We start from the raw sequence: 17,621 nt of genomic DNA on the forward strand, positions 1-17,621 counted from the left end.
AAATAATCTCAAGCAAAATATAATAATCAAAAAATAATGTTTTTATAAAATATAATTAATTAAAATATTTTGAGATAATGAATTAAAAATATGTGATAATTCAATAACTGAATTAATTCAAAAAAAAAAAATACTGAAAAAGTGTTAAATTTAATTACTTCAAAAATACTTAATTATTATTTAAAAAGGTTTTATGGCAAAACCAAAACCAACAAATTTCTGTGCTCAAATTTTTCGCGAAATACCTTAAAAACCTATTAATTAATTATAAGGCACCTCAAATCAACCAAAGTCCTTTAAAATTGTGCTTTCATCAAAATTATTTTTCAAATATTCGAATACTGCAGATTTCAAAAAAAAAATTCGAAAAAAAACACATTATTTTGAGTGCAAAATTTTTAATTATTTAAATTTTAAAAAATAACCGATTTGCCTTACAAGAAAATACAACGAAGTCAACGAACTCAAAAATTCAAAAACGAACCAAATACATTCGCTAACGACAAAGGCTTCACATACCAGCTACATTCTAAGATCCTTTCAACCGAAAATTGGCAGATCATCTTCACCACTCATCATCAAGAAGCAGTTTTTATCCCACCTATCCAGAGTGAATGCCTTTAACCTTTTGTTTTGTTGAATTTTTTTTAAACCAACTTTTTTGTGTATGATGCCTGTTCAGAGGAGTTAATTCGTAATGAGCACGTCACAGCATGCCACACATAACTAATACACAAGCAAACCTAACATCAACAAAACCGACGTCCGATAAAATGCCACCTTTGCAACCTGCACTTGATTTGGTAGCGGCAACCGCAAATAATGGCGATAACGCTAATAAAGTGGCTGATGATAATCACAGTAAACCGACCAGTTCATCCTCAACAGAGACGTCAACAAACTCTACAGTCGAAAAGAAGCCAAATGGTAGTACAAAATTTGATACTATAAAAAAGAACGTCGAACGTTCCAGTACGACCGTGAAGCTTCAATCACAGAAAGCATCCACTGCTAAGCAAGAAGAGACCACTCAATCTGGCGACAGTGCCACCAAGTCTACGAAAACTACAACAGTTAGCAAGAACAAACTCACGACGAATACCACCACAGTCAATGGCAACACTACGCCATTAAAGAAGACGACGAAAGTCCCTACCATTACAGATACTCAAACTTCCGAGGATCTGACAAAAACACATACTAGTACACTGACCACTCAGTTACAAACTCAAATAAATAAAAAATCAACGACCACACACACAAAACAATTAAATGGCAACACTGTCACGCACACAACAACTTCGACTACCACACAATCAGAGTCCGTGTCTAAATCCCAAACCCCTCAACTATCAGCAGTAAATGTCGAAACCCAGCAAACCTCACCATGCAACACAAAAAATGCAAATGAAAAGCCTATAGATAATTCTAAATTTTTAGAGCGTGTCCTAGAAGCTATGCGCACTTCGAAACCGCAGAGTTCAACTGGTCTTCTAAAACCTAGCACCTTTGTATTGTCGTCCAAATCAAACACGAATACAACCAACTCAAGTGCCTCCAATGGTCCACTATCACCACCGCCGACCACAAACGGCGGCGATCATCCCCATCCACTAAGTAAGGGCGGCGGTAGCTCCTCTTCGCTGTCCTCCAATACTTCAGTTAGTACCAATGCTTCCTCACGCCCACCCGTACCGCCACAAGCACAACAACAACGCGCACGCAAACAAGTCGAATTGTTGTCGAAGCAACGCGAACGCGTTGGTAGCAGCAATAGCATCAGTTCCAACACCACAGTAACGCGTAGCTCACGACGTACACAACATAGTTACGATTCTGAGGATGGTCTGTTATTAAACGATGCGAAAAGTCAATCCTCCTACCATTACCGACTTGCCAAATCCCTAGCTAACGCGGCCGCCTCCAACGCCTCTACCAGTAACACTTATTCCAGCAGGTCTTCCATCAGTAATGGTTATGGTAGTAACGGTGTTTCATCGTCTGTTTCGTCAGCGTCGTCGTTTTCTTCAAGAATTAGCGGTAATAATAATACCAACACGATTTCTGCTAACGAAACAGCCGTTGAGGTATCATTGAAACTACCTCTTCCCAAAACAGATTACCTCTCAACAACCGGTTCGAGTGGAAATGCTATACGCTGTAACGGATCAGAACGCTTACGTACGCTCTCGCAACGTTCACCGAGTCCGGCTTTGTCGACATCTTCACGATGTTCATCACTTAGCACATCGCAGGCAACTAGCTTCACAAATGGTCGCTCGACACCATCACGTCTTACAACACCGCCACGTCGTGTCTTCCCACAAACTTATACACGCGGTGATCCGCTCGATGTCTATCAAATGCATAACCTCGAACAATCTCCAGTGGTCTTCGATGCAAATCTCTCATTCGTCTTGGGTTGCAAGAAGCAGCCTGTGCATCAAACGCTTCGTCCTTCACCTTCATACGAGGATCCACGTACCACCTCGTCATACCTTTCGGAGAAGATACAAAACTTTTTGCGTCGCACCGATCATGTGCAAGAAGAGTGGACAGCACTGGGCAGACGTTCGCGTCGTACGGGCTCGGTGGGTCCACCGGGTAGTGTTGCCGGTAGTTTGGACAGTGGCCGCACCACACCAACTAATTCAATTTATGATGATTACGATACAATTAGTTTGATTGAGCGCCAACGCGAACGTAATAGCATGGAGCGCAGCTCATCGGTAGGACGTACACGCTCCTCACAAAACATACTCACGAAGGCATTTCAACTGAGCAAAACACTGCCACACACGCCTACTTCGCGCTCAAATTCGATGGCACGCGAACTATCGGTAACCGATGAAGATGATGATCGCACCATACAAGAGGAAGACGATAACAATTTGGATGAGGTAGGAAGAGTGTTCTGGTTCGAAGCGTGTGCGGATGAGTTCATTAGGACATAGTCGCTAAGTAATTAGTTAAACGGCGAAGATCACACTGATAATATCTCGAGAGAATTCTTAAATTAATTTAGAGTAGAGCTGTAAGGTTTAAACATTTAACTTCTGTCAGTCTCACTCTGACAGATATACTCTCTGATATAAAACCCTTGTGGGAGAGCATTCAGTATAACATTGTAAAGAAGCTTAAAATTTTTTACGAAAAAAGGAAGAACCATAGCCTTCGGTCTCTATAGTATAAACTTTTACTTATTTCTGGCATTTTTTAAAGAATATTTTTCACTGCCAATGTCTTAATTTAGTTTGACATTCTTTATTTTCTTTTCCTATTTATCGGTCTAGGTCGTTATAAAGGCCGAATATAATTTTCACATGTGTTTTTTTATCACAATATATTTTAGTATATATGTATGTATGTATCTATTTTTTTATTGTGTTCAGTTTTTAATAGGGACGTAATCATTTGGTGCTTGGCATTTTACGGAGTATACTTTTATGTATTAGGGGGGTTCTTATTTTAAAGATTTGTTTGAGTTTCTTTTTTTTATTGTCTAAAATAAAGTACTATATTACATAAAAGCTCTTAAATGACTGAATGAATATATTATAACAGCTTGCACTAAAAGCTATAATTTTTGCTTCAGCTTTGGTGCTTTTCGAAAATTAAAACCCGTGTCAAAATATAGGCAATATAGTGCGACTTTGATACTGTTCCCCATTGCTAAGATTCATGATTTTGTTATAATCCGGATACGTGCGCTCTTAATTCAATTCTCTGGGTCTACATATACGTACTTCATTTGAACTTAAGTGGCAAGTGCTTCACTCTTGTATTATTAAATTTGAGTATATTCCGTCTCTTTGAGTTATCTTGACGTCAGACGATAGATTTCTTCTTCGTGGTTCAGTGGTGCTCCACAGGTCTCCTTACACCTAATCGGATTAGAAGATGCTTGAACTACATATTGAAATGTAAAGTTAAATATTAGTTTTCTACTGTCGTTGTATAAAGAAATATAGGTTGTATTCCAAATTTGAATTGAAAAATGTTTACTATTTGATTAGAGTAATTTTTATAAAATAAAAAAAACTATCAATTTCTACTTCATTTCTACCTATTTTTAATACAAATTGTTAATTAGATAATTTGTCTATCAAATGGGAAAAATCATATTCTAAGGTTGTGCGCTACCCTAATGTGCACATATATCACTTTGTAACTAACGCAAATCTGACATTCTTTGGCAATTCGATTGCGAATTTGGTTGTCTATTTTGTCACCATCGTTCTAATTTTTCATATTTTTTTCATAAAAATCTCAACAAAAAAACAAATAATTTTGGATGCCTGCCAAGCCAATCATAAAATTTCCAATATTTTTTTCTTTGTGTCTTTCTAAGATCAAAAAGCAAGAGGAAAATGAAACTATTGTTCATTCGCTCGTGTTCTTTGGATTCCCCAATACCAATATGAGAAGTTAAAATTGTTGTTGTAGTTGTTTTTAATGAGTGGTTTTTGACAGCCGCATCAACAAAGTTGCGTCAAAGTGTACATCTGTATGTGTTGAAATGAGTCCATGCGTCCATGAGAAGTATAAAATGCTGTGACACATTAGGGTCTAATTGTGTCAGTAATAATATGATATATATGTGTATGTATATATTATATACAAGACCAGTGAGTGTTCATTTGCTAATATAAAGAAAAACAATGTGTGAGTAATTGTTTCCAAATTCTTTATTGGGCAGGTGTTAAAATTTTCCGAAGACAAGATAACGACCCACGCAAATTATAAAATTAGTATTACAACAAAGATAGGAAAATTAAGCGCGTCGAGTTAAAAAGAATCGTATTATTAGGTTATATATTCTTAGAAAATCTTAAAATAATTTTATTATATTGTATTATAAATATTTACATATTTGTATACCGTTATATAATACACTTTCCATTTCCTTTTTTTTCAATTTCCAGTTATCCGAAATGACAGTGGATCTCGCCGAGGAGCGTTCTACTGCCAATATCGCCACCGAACGTCTCGAAGCTGAAACCGCCGAACGTTTGAAACTCGAAAAGGAACTCAACGAGCAACAAAATAAGGTGAAAAATTTGCAAGAGACCAGCGAGAAGCTGGAAATGGAACTGATATGCGCCAAATCCGATTTGAATGGCATATCCGAAGATGAGGATCCCGAGAATGAGGAAGGCGGCAGCGGTGTTTACAAGCTGAAGTATGAGCGTGTGGCGCGCGAACTCGAGTTCACCAAGCGGCGTTTGCAGACACAACACGAACACGATCTGGAGCAGCTAGTGGGACTGAAGAAACAGCTGGAGAAGAAGGTGCGTAAGCCAAAACAATAACATATAATCATTTATTATTAAATAAATAATTCACTGTTATTATTTTTATCGCTAGCTCTCCGATGCTTACGAAGAGGTCGAGGAGCAACGTCAAGTTGTCGGTCAATGGAAGCGCAAAGCGCAAAAGATGACCAATGAAATGAATGATTTGCGCATGTTGCTCGAAGAGCAGAATGGTCGCAATAATTTGTTGGAGAAGAAACAGCGTAAATTCGATTCGGAATGTCAATCGTTGCAGGTCAGTTATAGACACCTAATTGCCTTTTATTGTTTTAAATAAACGTGAATTTTCTTATAGGATGCTGCTCGTCAAGAAAGAGTAACCAAGGATAGGTTATCACGTGAAAAGGACGTACTCATCGCAGAGAAATTCACTTTGGAGCAATCATTAGCGGTGAGTCATTTCAATTTTTTTGAAGAGATAGTGTAGAAGTTTATAAAGAAAAAATTATTTACATATATGAAAAAGAAGGGAAATCGCCCTGTCGTAGAATCAAAATCATAGGATGCCCAAAATTGTTACAAACTGTAAAACGACAATAGTGATACTTCCATGACTAGTTTAGTTTTATTATTTATAATAGAAATTACCAAGAGGGATATTCTTAGCATACATAGTAACAAATCTCTTGCTTTAATTCCAATCGCAACTTCAATCTTCTCTACTCGGGTATGTATATTGAGAAATGTTATTGAATATAAAGCCGTGTATGTACTGGTAACAGTAGACCCTGTTCTCTTTCGTTTCTTTGAATCTTGAATGATTCTATAATATTTGCGTTGCCTTTCATATTACGATAATATTAATTAATGTGCTTTCGATCCCATTTTTATATCTATACATTTAGTTAAATATGTTCCACATTAGTTCATAGTATTTCCACCAACCTTCACTCATACCATTCTGATTTACATATTTGCTTCAAAATCTGGTATTGTTTCCAATGTTCCGTCCCACACTCTTCTCTACTGGTCACACATATTTCCTTTCAACGCTAATAAAATAATCAAGCTTGTACAATTTGTTTAGTTTATTTCATTTTAATTTATTACAAGTGCCCTTGCTGAACATTTTATTAACATTTTCCATTATAAACATAGCTGTTGATGTTGTTGTTAAATTTAAATTTGTTGTGCACACATGTGTGGAGTTGACATTGGTTCGCTTCATACCAGTGCATCGAACATTCGAACATGTTCAATTCGACAACTGTTAGCGCAACAGTGGTGGCTAAATATAAAAATAAATATAAAAAATCGAAATACTATTTTTTTTTTATAAAAATGAAAAGTATGATTTATTAAATAAAAAAATCTAAGTAATCGAATATTTAATATTGAAAAGAGTAAACGAAGTTATATAAATATTTCCAGACAAACATTTTTGTTGATTTCCAAATTGAGATACGTTTGGATTTCAAATCTCATATGCTTGGTCTCAAATGTATTTTAATTTGAAATCATAGCCATTCTTAAACTAAAAGGCACATTTTTAATATGAAATTTTCCTTTGTTCTCAATTTGAGAATGTCAAAATCTCAAACAAAATCTCTGGAAAGAAATTTGACAAATAGCCTTTGAGAAAAGTTTGAGATAATGTTGTGTTTCAAATTGCATAAATGTTGAACTTCAAATTGAAAATTAATATTTTCTCCAACGTTTGAGAATTTCAATTATAATGTTTGTTGTGTTAATATAAAATGTTCCGAGCTTTGGTCTACTGACCGATACGCCTCCAAGCTACTCTGTCGATTTGCGGTCTCTCTCCAGTTTTCCAATCGGAGCTCCTTCATATGTATATTCCTTTATTCAATATTCGGGTCTTCCTCAACTGAGTGCTTCTTCTTCTTATGCTAGCTCTTCTATCAGGCGTAATAGTTTCGAAAGTATTAATAGTTGGTGTATTTAAGAGGTATTATATGAGTACTGAGGACCTGATAAAATATTTTATTGGCCTTAAAATGATTAAAATATTTGATAATAAGAATCAAATACGAACGACTAGTTCCAAGAAATCAAGTAGCATTTTTGACTTATTTGATGTATTGTAAGAATATTTAAGTATGAAAATTATGTAAATTTTAATTATTTCACAATTATTAATTATATCAAGCAATGCTAGAATTGGATGAATTTAATAAATTATTCTACCCACTATTTCATCGGTACCTAATTTCTATATTTATACTCTCGCAACAAAGTTGCTAAGAGAGTATTATAGTTTAGTTCACATAACGGTTGTTTGTAACACCCAAAACTAAACGAGTTAGATATAGGGTTATATATATCAAAGTGATCAGGGTGAAGAGTGGAGTTTAAATCCGAATGTCTGTCTGTCCGTCCGTCCGTCCGTCTGTGCAAGCTGTAACTTGAGTAAAAATTAAGATATCTTGATGAAACTTGACACACTTATTTCTTGGCACCATAGGAAGGTTGCTTTCGAAAATGAGCAACATCGGACCACTGCCACGCCCACAAAATGGCGAAAACCGAAAACACATAAAGTGCCATAACTAAGCCATAAATAAAGCTATGGAAATAAAATTTGGTATGAAGGATCGCACTATGAAGGGGCATATTTGGATGTATTTTTTTTTTGGAAGTGGGCGTGGCCCCGCCCCCAAATATGTTTTTTGTACATATCTCGCAAATCCATAGAGCTATATTAACCAAACTTTCTGCAGTCGTATTTTTAGCCATTTCTTAATACAGTCCAAAAATGAAAGAAATCGGATAATAACCACGCCCACCTCCCCTACAAAAGTTAGGTTGAAAATTACTAAAAGTGGGTTAACTCACTAACGAAAAACGTCAGAAACACTACATTTCACATAAGAAATGGCAGATGGAAGCTGCACTCAGATTTTTTTTTACAAAATGGAAAATGGGCGTGGTGTCGCCCACTTATGGGTCAAAAACCATATCTCAGGAACTACTCGACCGATTTCAATGAAACTTGGTTTGTAATAGTTTCCTTACATCGCAATGGCCAAATCGCTTCACAACCACGCCTACTTATATACCAGAACTTTGAAGACAATCTGAATCGTTTACTTTACAATATATAAAGTAAGTATTAGTGAAGATATCTGTGCAGAACTTTGCTCAAATACTATTTTAATAGTGTGGCAGCCCCATTCTAAAAATTGCCGAAATCGGACCATAGGTTTTTAAGGCCCCATATATCGAACACGAGGACCTCGGTACTTCTAACCTAATATTATGGTTTCCAACTTTCAATGGACTTTATACAATATATATGACGAATATGTGGGTCAAATTGTGTATTATATAATATAAATAAAGTTAAATATATAAATTGCGAGAGTATAAAATGTTCGGTTACACCCGAACTTAGCCCTTCCTTACTTATTTTATTTTATATTTAAAGTAAAAAAAATAATTAATGAATTTATAGTTATTTTATCTACATGAATTCGAAAATATTCTAAAAACTCTATACCGCATTACGATAATACTATATATTCTACCGTTTCCAGTTTGACATCAAATGAACCTTGTCACACAAATTCATTCGATAACCGAACTAGACACTATTCGGTCAGTCACTATTGATTAGGTAGCAAGCATTATAGTGCTCTTGTTTGGCTTTTGTTTGTGTACTTGCAGCATTATTGCATCTTGTTTTACCCCTGCTACCATTATATACCTATAGTATAGTGTTGTCTGCAGTCAGAAGAATCACAAAACTCTAAAGCAATGCATTTCTTTCATATGTGTATGTGTGTACTATGTATCTTTTTCCCATTCCGTTTGGTTAGTTATTAGCTACGCTTTGATAACTTCTCAACACCGCTCCCTTGCGACAGCAGCGCGCTGCGTTCCGCTCGCATTTCTTCTGGTTTTTTATGTTTTTTACTGACTTCTTTATTTATTTCCACTTTGTTTGAGTCTTAACATTGGCTGTGTTGTGAAACAAACAAAACAAGTGAGTTGGAAACTATCAGACGATCAAGCAGCCAGTGAAGCAGTCAAGCAGCCAACCGGCCTGTCTAACTAACCGGCTATCAGTTGGTTGGGTACGCTTCATTTCCACGCACGTTTTTTGAACGTTGTCAATTCAGTTTTCGACTAGTGTTTATTTGCACGCTTAATTTGTGTTTTGCTTGTTGTTGTGCTGGTGTTTATAAGCCACTAATAGAATGTGACTTTGCAGGAATTATTTATTTTTGTAATTTAAATAATTTTGTGACTGTTTAACGAAAATAGATGTGTGAAAAAGTGAAAATAGGCCCTGTAAATTGATAAGCGCTAATTGATTTGGTACAAATTATCTGACGGCAAAAAGTATTTAAATATAAATAACTCATTAGCGCGATAATAGAATGCGGACATTGACGACAAAATAAATATTTTTTTGAAATTAAATTATTTGTAGCGCCACCTGAGTAATTACAGCTAACTCAACACAGCTGTCAACTAAAATAAAAAAAGAAAATGCTGTGCCTGTACAGGGTGACGAAATTAAAAAATTAAAGAGGAAAATATATACAGTAAACAATGCACCAGCATTATTGACTCTTTTTTATGCAAACAAAAGTTAAAGAAATCTCTAACTGACTTTGAACTCGTAAACTTTAAATGGAAAATTTCAAAAAAAAAAAATACACATAAAAGTGTAAAAGTTTGTGCGGAAAACTGTTGTATGTTAAATTTTGTTGTTGTACTACTACAACTTTAGTGTGTGTTGCATTACAATTATTTTACTGTTTTTCTTGCGCCGCTATTGCATTATTATTTATGTGAACTTTTTACGAGTGCACATGTAAACATTAATCTTTGTTGTAGTTGTACAGTTGCAACATCTGTGTTGATACCACCAAAGTGAAACTGTAATAAAAATATAAAAATTGTGAAACCCAAATTTTGTCACATTTGTCTGTTGTAACGTCAACGTAATGCCTTCAATTCTCGTTTAATGGGCGCCACTGCAGTTTCAAATGTGTGAACAAGCAAAAAAAAAAAAAAAATATTATAATGTGCATAAAATACAAAATACATGTGTTTTTGTGAATAAAAATTTTATCTATAATAAGTTTTAAAATATTTTTTTGAAAGCAAACTTTGATTGCTTCGTTCATACATTTTGTGGATTCAATACCTACAAATAATACAAGATAACACACATTACACCGCCTTAAATGATGAGTCGTCTACGTTTCACTTCAATGCTGCAAGTAGGTTTCATTCATTTTTTAAGCGTTTACCAATATTTTTGTCAACAGCTGCATAATTATGATATTTATAAACTTACGTTCTATATACATATGTATATAAGTTTACATATTTATGACTAAAAACATATGATAAGATATGCACTTCCGTTTATATGTTTACATCCTCTCATACAAATGTACTTAAAAACAAGTAAGGAAAGGCTAAGTTCGGATGCAACCGAACATTTTATACTCTCGCAATTTATTGATGTAATTTTATAAAGATAACAAAATTCGACCTATATATTAATCATATAATAACGAAAATCATCATAAATAGTATATGGGGACTGAGGTAATTCCTGAACCGATTTCACTCGTTTTCACCACCAAGTTACAATGTATCGAAGACTATACGCTCACTTAATTTAATATTACTTATAATTAGGTATATGGGATCTGGGAGAAGTTATGACCCGATTTTAACCATTTTTGGTACAGAGACAAACTGTTAGAAGAAAAAAAATTCCCTCTGAATTACATTAAAATATCTGAGAGATTTACCAATATTTTCGGTGAAAAATTACCCTTAGACACTGAGTTCTTCATGTTCGATATCAGGGCCCTTGAAAAGTCATGGTCCGATTTTGACAATTTTTTCGCAAGTGATGACACAGCTCAAATACAGTATTTGTGTAAAGTTTTATTCCACTATCTTCATTCGTTCCTAATGTATATTTTATAAAGTGAACGAATCATAAGAATTCAAAATTGAGTTATATGGGAAGTAGGCGTGGTTGTGATCCGATTTCGTCCGTGTCATCAGGGAGTCAAGAAAGTGTTGTATACCGAACTTCATCGAAATCGGTCGAGTAGTTCCTGAGATATGGTTTTTGACCCATAAGAGAGCGACGCCACGCCCATTTCCCATTTTGTAAAAAATCATCATTTATATATATGTATATAATCCCATATCTAACTATTTTATTTCTTGGTGGCACAAACAACCGTTATGTGAGCAAAACTATAATACTCTCTTAAGCAACTTTGTTGCGAGAGTATAAAAATTGAGTAGAAAATTGAGAGAAATGCTTTAGTTACGAACTAATGTGCCTACTCCATTTGACCTATTGCCGTATTTAAAATTACATGTTCTAGGAAGGGTCAACTGTATCTCTCTACATTGCTTTAGTGTAGTTTCTGACTGGTCCGAAAAGGTAAAGTATTCGACAATTGCCTAAAAGAAACCAAAGTGTAAATTAGGCCACCAATGAATTCACTGGCAGGTTATGAACTGAATGATTTCTTTCACCAGGGATCCATAATTTTCGCTTTGTCAATACTCCATAGCAAAAGTATACTCTTATAATATAGTGTATCGCCCACATTTGAAATAATCTCAAATACTGATAACAATACACAATTTACTCTTAATCGGACTTTAGTAAGTCTAAGAGCTCTAAAAACTACCATATTTGTCAATATTCGCCAGAGTCCATTCAAGATGAACCCCAAAATGCATAAATGATAGCGTTGTTTCACACGTTATTAACGATTTCCACTGAAAACTGCGTCGATTTCGATTTCGATCTCATTTTTTATATTTTGTACAAATATATGTAAATAAGTAATCTTACTAACAGGAAACCCAAAGTAGTCACTTTGCCTTTATCAATATAGTTAAAACCCCCATTTGGTGTCCTTGAAGCATTTGGAGAGACATACTCTGCTAATTAATATATTATATTTTAATAATCTATTTATTTCAAGCAAATTATTTCTAAGAATGCTCGCTATCGAAGAAACTTCATATTAAATGAACCGTATACTATTTTGTGGCTGTTATCAGTGTTTTGGCTTCCGGTCTCATATATTTATTTCTTTTCGAAAAAAAGGCATTACCATTATCATACATTGCATAATTACTTTCTGAAAAGAGCTTATTAATTAAGAATTGTTAATGGATGGAAAATACTTTTTATATATGTACATACTTAAACATAAAGTGAGACGGATAAAAAAATGGATTTATTATTATTGATTATTATTATAAAATATATATTTTTTCACTTTTGCATATTTTTAATTAAAATATTGTAGTTTTTCATTCATTTTTTAAAATGTAGAATTCCATGCGAAAAAATTGTTAATTGATTTCGATTTCAAATCATATTCGTTATCAAACTTATTTTAATTCGCTATATTAAAACGATAACTGCATTGAAAATATTTGTATACGATATTTTCCTTTGTTAGTTGTCTGAGCTCACAGGGCCGCAAAGTGCCAAGTCCATCTTTGTTTGGTAGTATGCAGCTCAAACATTATACTTACTCAAAAGACTGTAAGAATTTAATGGATATATAAATGAACTATTTTATCAATTAGAATTGCTATCAGCAGTGTAGTTTACTTCCGTTTGCAGTAGCTTAATTATTTTTGTATTTAAACACATACTAACCCACTTCAGTCATTATCATTAAAGAGAAATGTTTCCAGAACAGGTCACTTCCCGTTTCTGCGGTTTCTCATACACTTGTTTGCAGAAATTTGTATATGTAGTACACAGATTCTCCCATACGAGGACAATTCGTTAAGTCAGTAGTAGTTGGCACGCAATTTTAGAGATGATATTACATGGTCTCTCTGGAATGTGAACCTAAAAAACACCATTTTTAACCATAGCGCTCATATATACATATTAGAGCTCTTGGTATTCGACTAATCGACTAACCGAATTAACCGAATAGGGCATTATTCGAATAATAATATTCGGTTTGCACTATTCGGATAGTCGTCAGTCATCGACTATTCGATTAACCGCTCACGTCCGACTATTCGGTTAACCGTTCTATTTTTATTGAAAAATGTGAAACACAAGAAAAATGCGCACAATTGACATTTTCACAAGTAAAAACAAACAAAAATCAGGCTGCTTGGATTTCAAACAATTTTCATTTATTCGAATAGTGACAGTATAACTATTTGAATAACCGCAGTAGAACGACTATTCGAATAGTCGTAACATTGCGATTAATCGAATAGTGCTAACCGGTTAATATTCGTACGAGCGGTTACAAACCGGATATTCGAATAATCGGATTTCAGGTTGATCGAATAATTTTAAGAGCCCTAATACATATGTACTTCAGTGGCCTTCAGTTTCACTAAGGGAACGGAGGTATTTTTTTGAGGCAAAGTATAAATACAACTCTGAATAGTAGGATCAGTATAGAATACAGTTGAACTTCCCTAACTCGAATCACCACAATCCACAAAAAAACTTCGAGTTAGAGAGCCTCTCTATATAGTGGCTCTCTCAAGTTATGGAAGGTAATTTATATGAAATTGGACTTCTATTGCCAATTCCAGAGTTCGAGTTATGGAAAACTTCGAGTTATTAAAGTTCGAATTATGGAAGTTCACCTGAATTTCATAAATGAGGCTGCGGAATTGCCAATTCCAGAGTTCGAGTTATGGAAAACTTCGAGTTATAGAAGTTCGAATTATGGAAGTTCATCTGAATTTCATAAATGAGGCTGCGGAATATTTTTTTGTACTCGTATTATCGACTTAAACCCCATATCCCACTCTTATTCAATACCGTAGAAGATACTCGTTTGCAAGAGAACGAATTAAGGTTCTTCACTAAAATAATTGCCCTTTTATAAATTCGTCGCGGGTATGAAACATGTTAAAATATTATTACTAAAAAAAAATTCCAAAAAATTTTAGAATTTTCGTAAAAAATTAAAAAAAAACCGATTTATCAAACAAACCTCGTTTATGATGTTGGATGCATAATACTATAAGTAATCGCATATTTATCGTAATAAAGACTATAATGAGTGAAGCATCATCGAGTTCAATTGTGGGCGTTCTAGCGAACTTCTTAAATCTGTCTTCATTTATGTGTTGATACTCGCTGTCTTGAGGACGCTGCTTCAATTACTACATGCCTGCAGTCATAATTTAATTAAAGTGATTAAACATTATTCCGCAGTCAACTTAAATTAGTTTAACCTTTATTGACAAGCTTCTTAGCTCTTAAACGCTTGCTGCAAACGAACGGAAAAAATACCGGCTGTGGAGTGTTTACCAGTGTTAAACGCTCTCAGCGGCGCAGCACTAATATGTTTGTGCCACTTTGACATTTGAATTGCGCTTGAATACGCTTAATTACTCAAGCATTTTAAAACAAACCATGCCGAAAGCAATAAAAACAACAATAACTTAAGCAACAACACGTTGTTGTGACGACAATTAGACAAACCGTTAGGTTAATTTTTTAGTTGTCTTTGAAAGCGACGGCCCACTGGCCCACAAGACACGCCATGTACACATACTACATATCTATATTCGAATGAGGAAAGCAACACAAATTGAAACCATAAATTACAACAAAACGGAGTTCATGAACGCTTTTGCCCGTGGGGCCAGTAAGTCAGTAAGACGTAGCGCCGCCAGTAGCAGTGGCAGTCATGACCATAGTCATAGTCGACCGGCTGATCGATTGCACTGTTAGTTAGACATATTGAGTTCAGTACTTGGCATATTGCAACATCGCAGCGCCTCGGTCCCGCCAGCCCTCCGTCTTAATTCTTATTATCCGTCTGTGATGATGTTGGGCACGCGTTTGCCGCTAGAAACCGGTCAACCGGTTCATTTTGATGACTTCTTTTAAGTAGACTAACGACATGCCACCATTTCCTACGTCTATATATTTGTATTTGTATGTATGTATGTATATATGTTCTTTCTTTCTTTTACTTGGAAAATTCTTGTTCTAATTATTGCACAACAATTTTTCGCGGAATCGCCGGCGTGGATTGTTGAGTTACATGCTCATTCCATGCTACGGTTTCGCTGATGTTTTGCTAAGCATAATAACGGTTTACTTAATGGAGTTCATTACGTGCTCACTTAGGTAAATTATTCATACTTATCTGTGTAGATAAACTTACAAGAAGAACTTAAGAACTTGGATAATTCTTAAAAGCTTGAAGTAGAGTTCAAATATTATATTCACCACATCGGCTGACACATGAGTATTTCATGGAGATTACAGAAAAGCGAAGTTGAAAGAAAAAGGTAAAAAACGTGGGATTTTTCCCTCCTGACTCCGACCGTTGCGTTTTTCTAAATAAATTGCAGATTTCATTACACTCTTCCGTAGCTTTTCCATACAGTCTTACAATTTCTATATTATTCATTACATTACATTGTTCATCCTTAGTTCTTTATACTACCATAACTGACAATAACGCAATATCCCTTCTCTATTTCAGGACACTCGTCTTGAGCTCGAACTCAAGGAAGAGAAGTTGGCGTCGCTACAGCGTGAACTAGAAGAGATGACTTTCGGTGGCAGCACCGAAGAGGAAATCGCACAGCTGCGTCGTTCTAAGAATGAATTGGATCGGCGTGTCAAAGAGCAGGAGGAGGAACTGGATGAGATGGCCGGACAGGTGCAATTGTTGGAACAGGCCAAACTACGCTTGGAAATGTCGCTCGAAACAATGCGTAAAGAAGCGCGCCGAGAGGCGCAGCAACGTGACGAAGAGTTGGAGGAAGCGCGTAACAACTCTTACAAAAAGATTAAGGGTGAGCACTTATAATCTCAAAGTAAAGAACCTTTTTTTTAATTTTCATTTAACTTTGTTGTAACAGCTTTGGAATGTCAACTCGAGACTGAGCATGAAGAGCGCACTTTGTTATTACGCGAAAAGCACGAGCTCGAGCGACGTCTCTCGTCAATGGAAGATCAAGATCGCATGGATCGTCAGGCCGAAGAGGCAGCTACACAAAAACTAAAACGTGATCTACGCAAATACAAGGCGCTATTGAAGGATGCGCAAGCGCAATTGGAGCGTTCCAAGGCGGAAACGCCCGGTAAGGCGCTAATACGACAGCTACGCAATCAGCTCGAAGATGCCGAATCGGCGCGTACGCTCGTCATGAAGGCGCGCCAAGCGGCTGAAGCTGAACTCGCCGAAGTGCAAGCTATGTTCGAAGAGTCACAGAAGGGCCGTAACGATGCCGAAGACCGTGCTAATTCGGCGCATCGCGATCGTGCCGAATTACAGGCGCAAATCGAAGAAAATGAAGAGGAACTGGCTGAGTTAATGAAGAAATATAGCGCTGCTGTTAAACAATTGAATACCGAACAGATCGCAGCTTCAGAGTATGAGTTCAAGTTGTCCGAATTAGAAGCAGAGCGCAACAATCTAAAAGAGCAGGTGAGCGAGCTGCAGCAACGCTTGGAAAATGTGGAGAGTATGGCTGATCCATCCACAGCGATGCTATCGAAACGGTGAGTTAAATATATATATATATATATATATATATATTTGAGGGTTTTGAGGTCTAATATATGTTACATGTTACAGTTTGGAACTGCGCACCAAAGAACTCGAATCCCGCCTAGATCTCGAACAAGCTACGCGCACACGACTCGAAGTGCAAGTGTCGCGACTCAAAGAGACGCTCGAGAAGGTACAGAACGATGTAGCGCAAGCGAAGGCGCGTGAAATGCAAGCGCAAGACGCGCTCAAGAAGTCACAAAAGAGTTTGCGCGACATGCGCGAAGAGTATCATGTGGCGGCGTCACGCGAACAAGAGTCAGTGACGAAACGCAAAGATCTCGAAAAGAAACTAGAACAAGTGGAGTCAGAATCGTCGGCGCTAAAGAATGATTTACGTTTGGCGCTACAACGCATTGCCGATCTGCAGCAGGCCATGGAGGAGGGCGATGACGACGTGAGCGATAGGTACACACCTTATAAAAATGTTAAATTTTATTTATTTATGCATTTCTAAATATTATATTTTATCGTCCGAATGCGTTTAGTGAGGACTCACATAGCACAGATGGTTCGCTTAGCGATTTGGAAGAGCGTTTGCGCCCAATCAAAGTGAAACGCACCACAAATGGTGAATTAATGAGTCCGAGCTCTACTAAAACGCTGGTGCATGAAAAGGATGACAATAGTCCGAGGTAAGCGGTGTTTGCTGGTAGTTATGTTTCAAATATATTAAGTTGTTATTTCTAGAAAATGTATAATTGTTAATTGAGTATTTCTTTGAATTGAAGAAGAATTGTATTTTACATATGAGAATATTAGTCCGTATATA

At 35.9% G+C, this 17,621-nt stretch overlaps 1 protein-coding gene across 11 annotated transcripts in view; it reads left to right on the plus strand.

Moving 5' to 3' along the window:
* Positions 1 to 17,621, plus strand: part of LOC105212274 (unconventional myosin-XVIIIa) — a 115,361-nt gene that overhangs the window by 93,276 nt on the left and 4,464 nt on the right. For 4 of the 11 annotated variants that reach the window (XR_008470050.1, XM_011184151.3, XM_011184153.3 and 1 more), the window contains 7 exons: positions 4,926 to 5,291; positions 5,368 to 5,550; positions 5,611 to 5,706; positions 15,776 to 16,091; positions 16,158 to 16,800; positions 16,877 to 17,257; positions 17,338 to 17,484. Coding sequence is in view for 10 of the 11 variants with exons in the window: in XM_011184151.3 (XP_011182453.1) it covers positions 4,926 to 5,291; positions 5,368 to 5,550; positions 5,611 to 5,706; positions 15,776 to 16,091; positions 16,158 to 16,800; positions 16,877 to 17,257; positions 17,338 to 17,484 (2,132 nt within the window). In the remaining variant the exon portion in view is untranslated. Of the gene's footprint in view, positions 1 to 347; positions 2,901 to 4,925; positions 5,292 to 5,367; positions 5,551 to 5,610; positions 5,707 to 9,358; positions 10,511 to 15,775; positions 16,092 to 16,157; positions 16,801 to 16,876; positions 17,258 to 17,337; positions 17,485 to 17,621 lie in introns of those variants that run through there. The other 7 variants (XM_011184159.3, XM_054225720.1, XM_054225716.1 and 4 more) reach the window with 7 other exon arrangements.

Source organism: Zeugodacus cucurbitae, chromosome 2 (genome assembly GCF_028554725.1).
Source record: "Zeugodacus cucurbitae isolate PBARC_wt_2022May chromosome 2, idZeuCucr1.2, whole genome shotgun sequence".
Classification (NCBI taxonomy): domain Eukaryota; kingdom Metazoa; phylum Arthropoda; class Insecta; order Diptera; family Tephritidae; genus Zeugodacus; species Zeugodacus cucurbitae.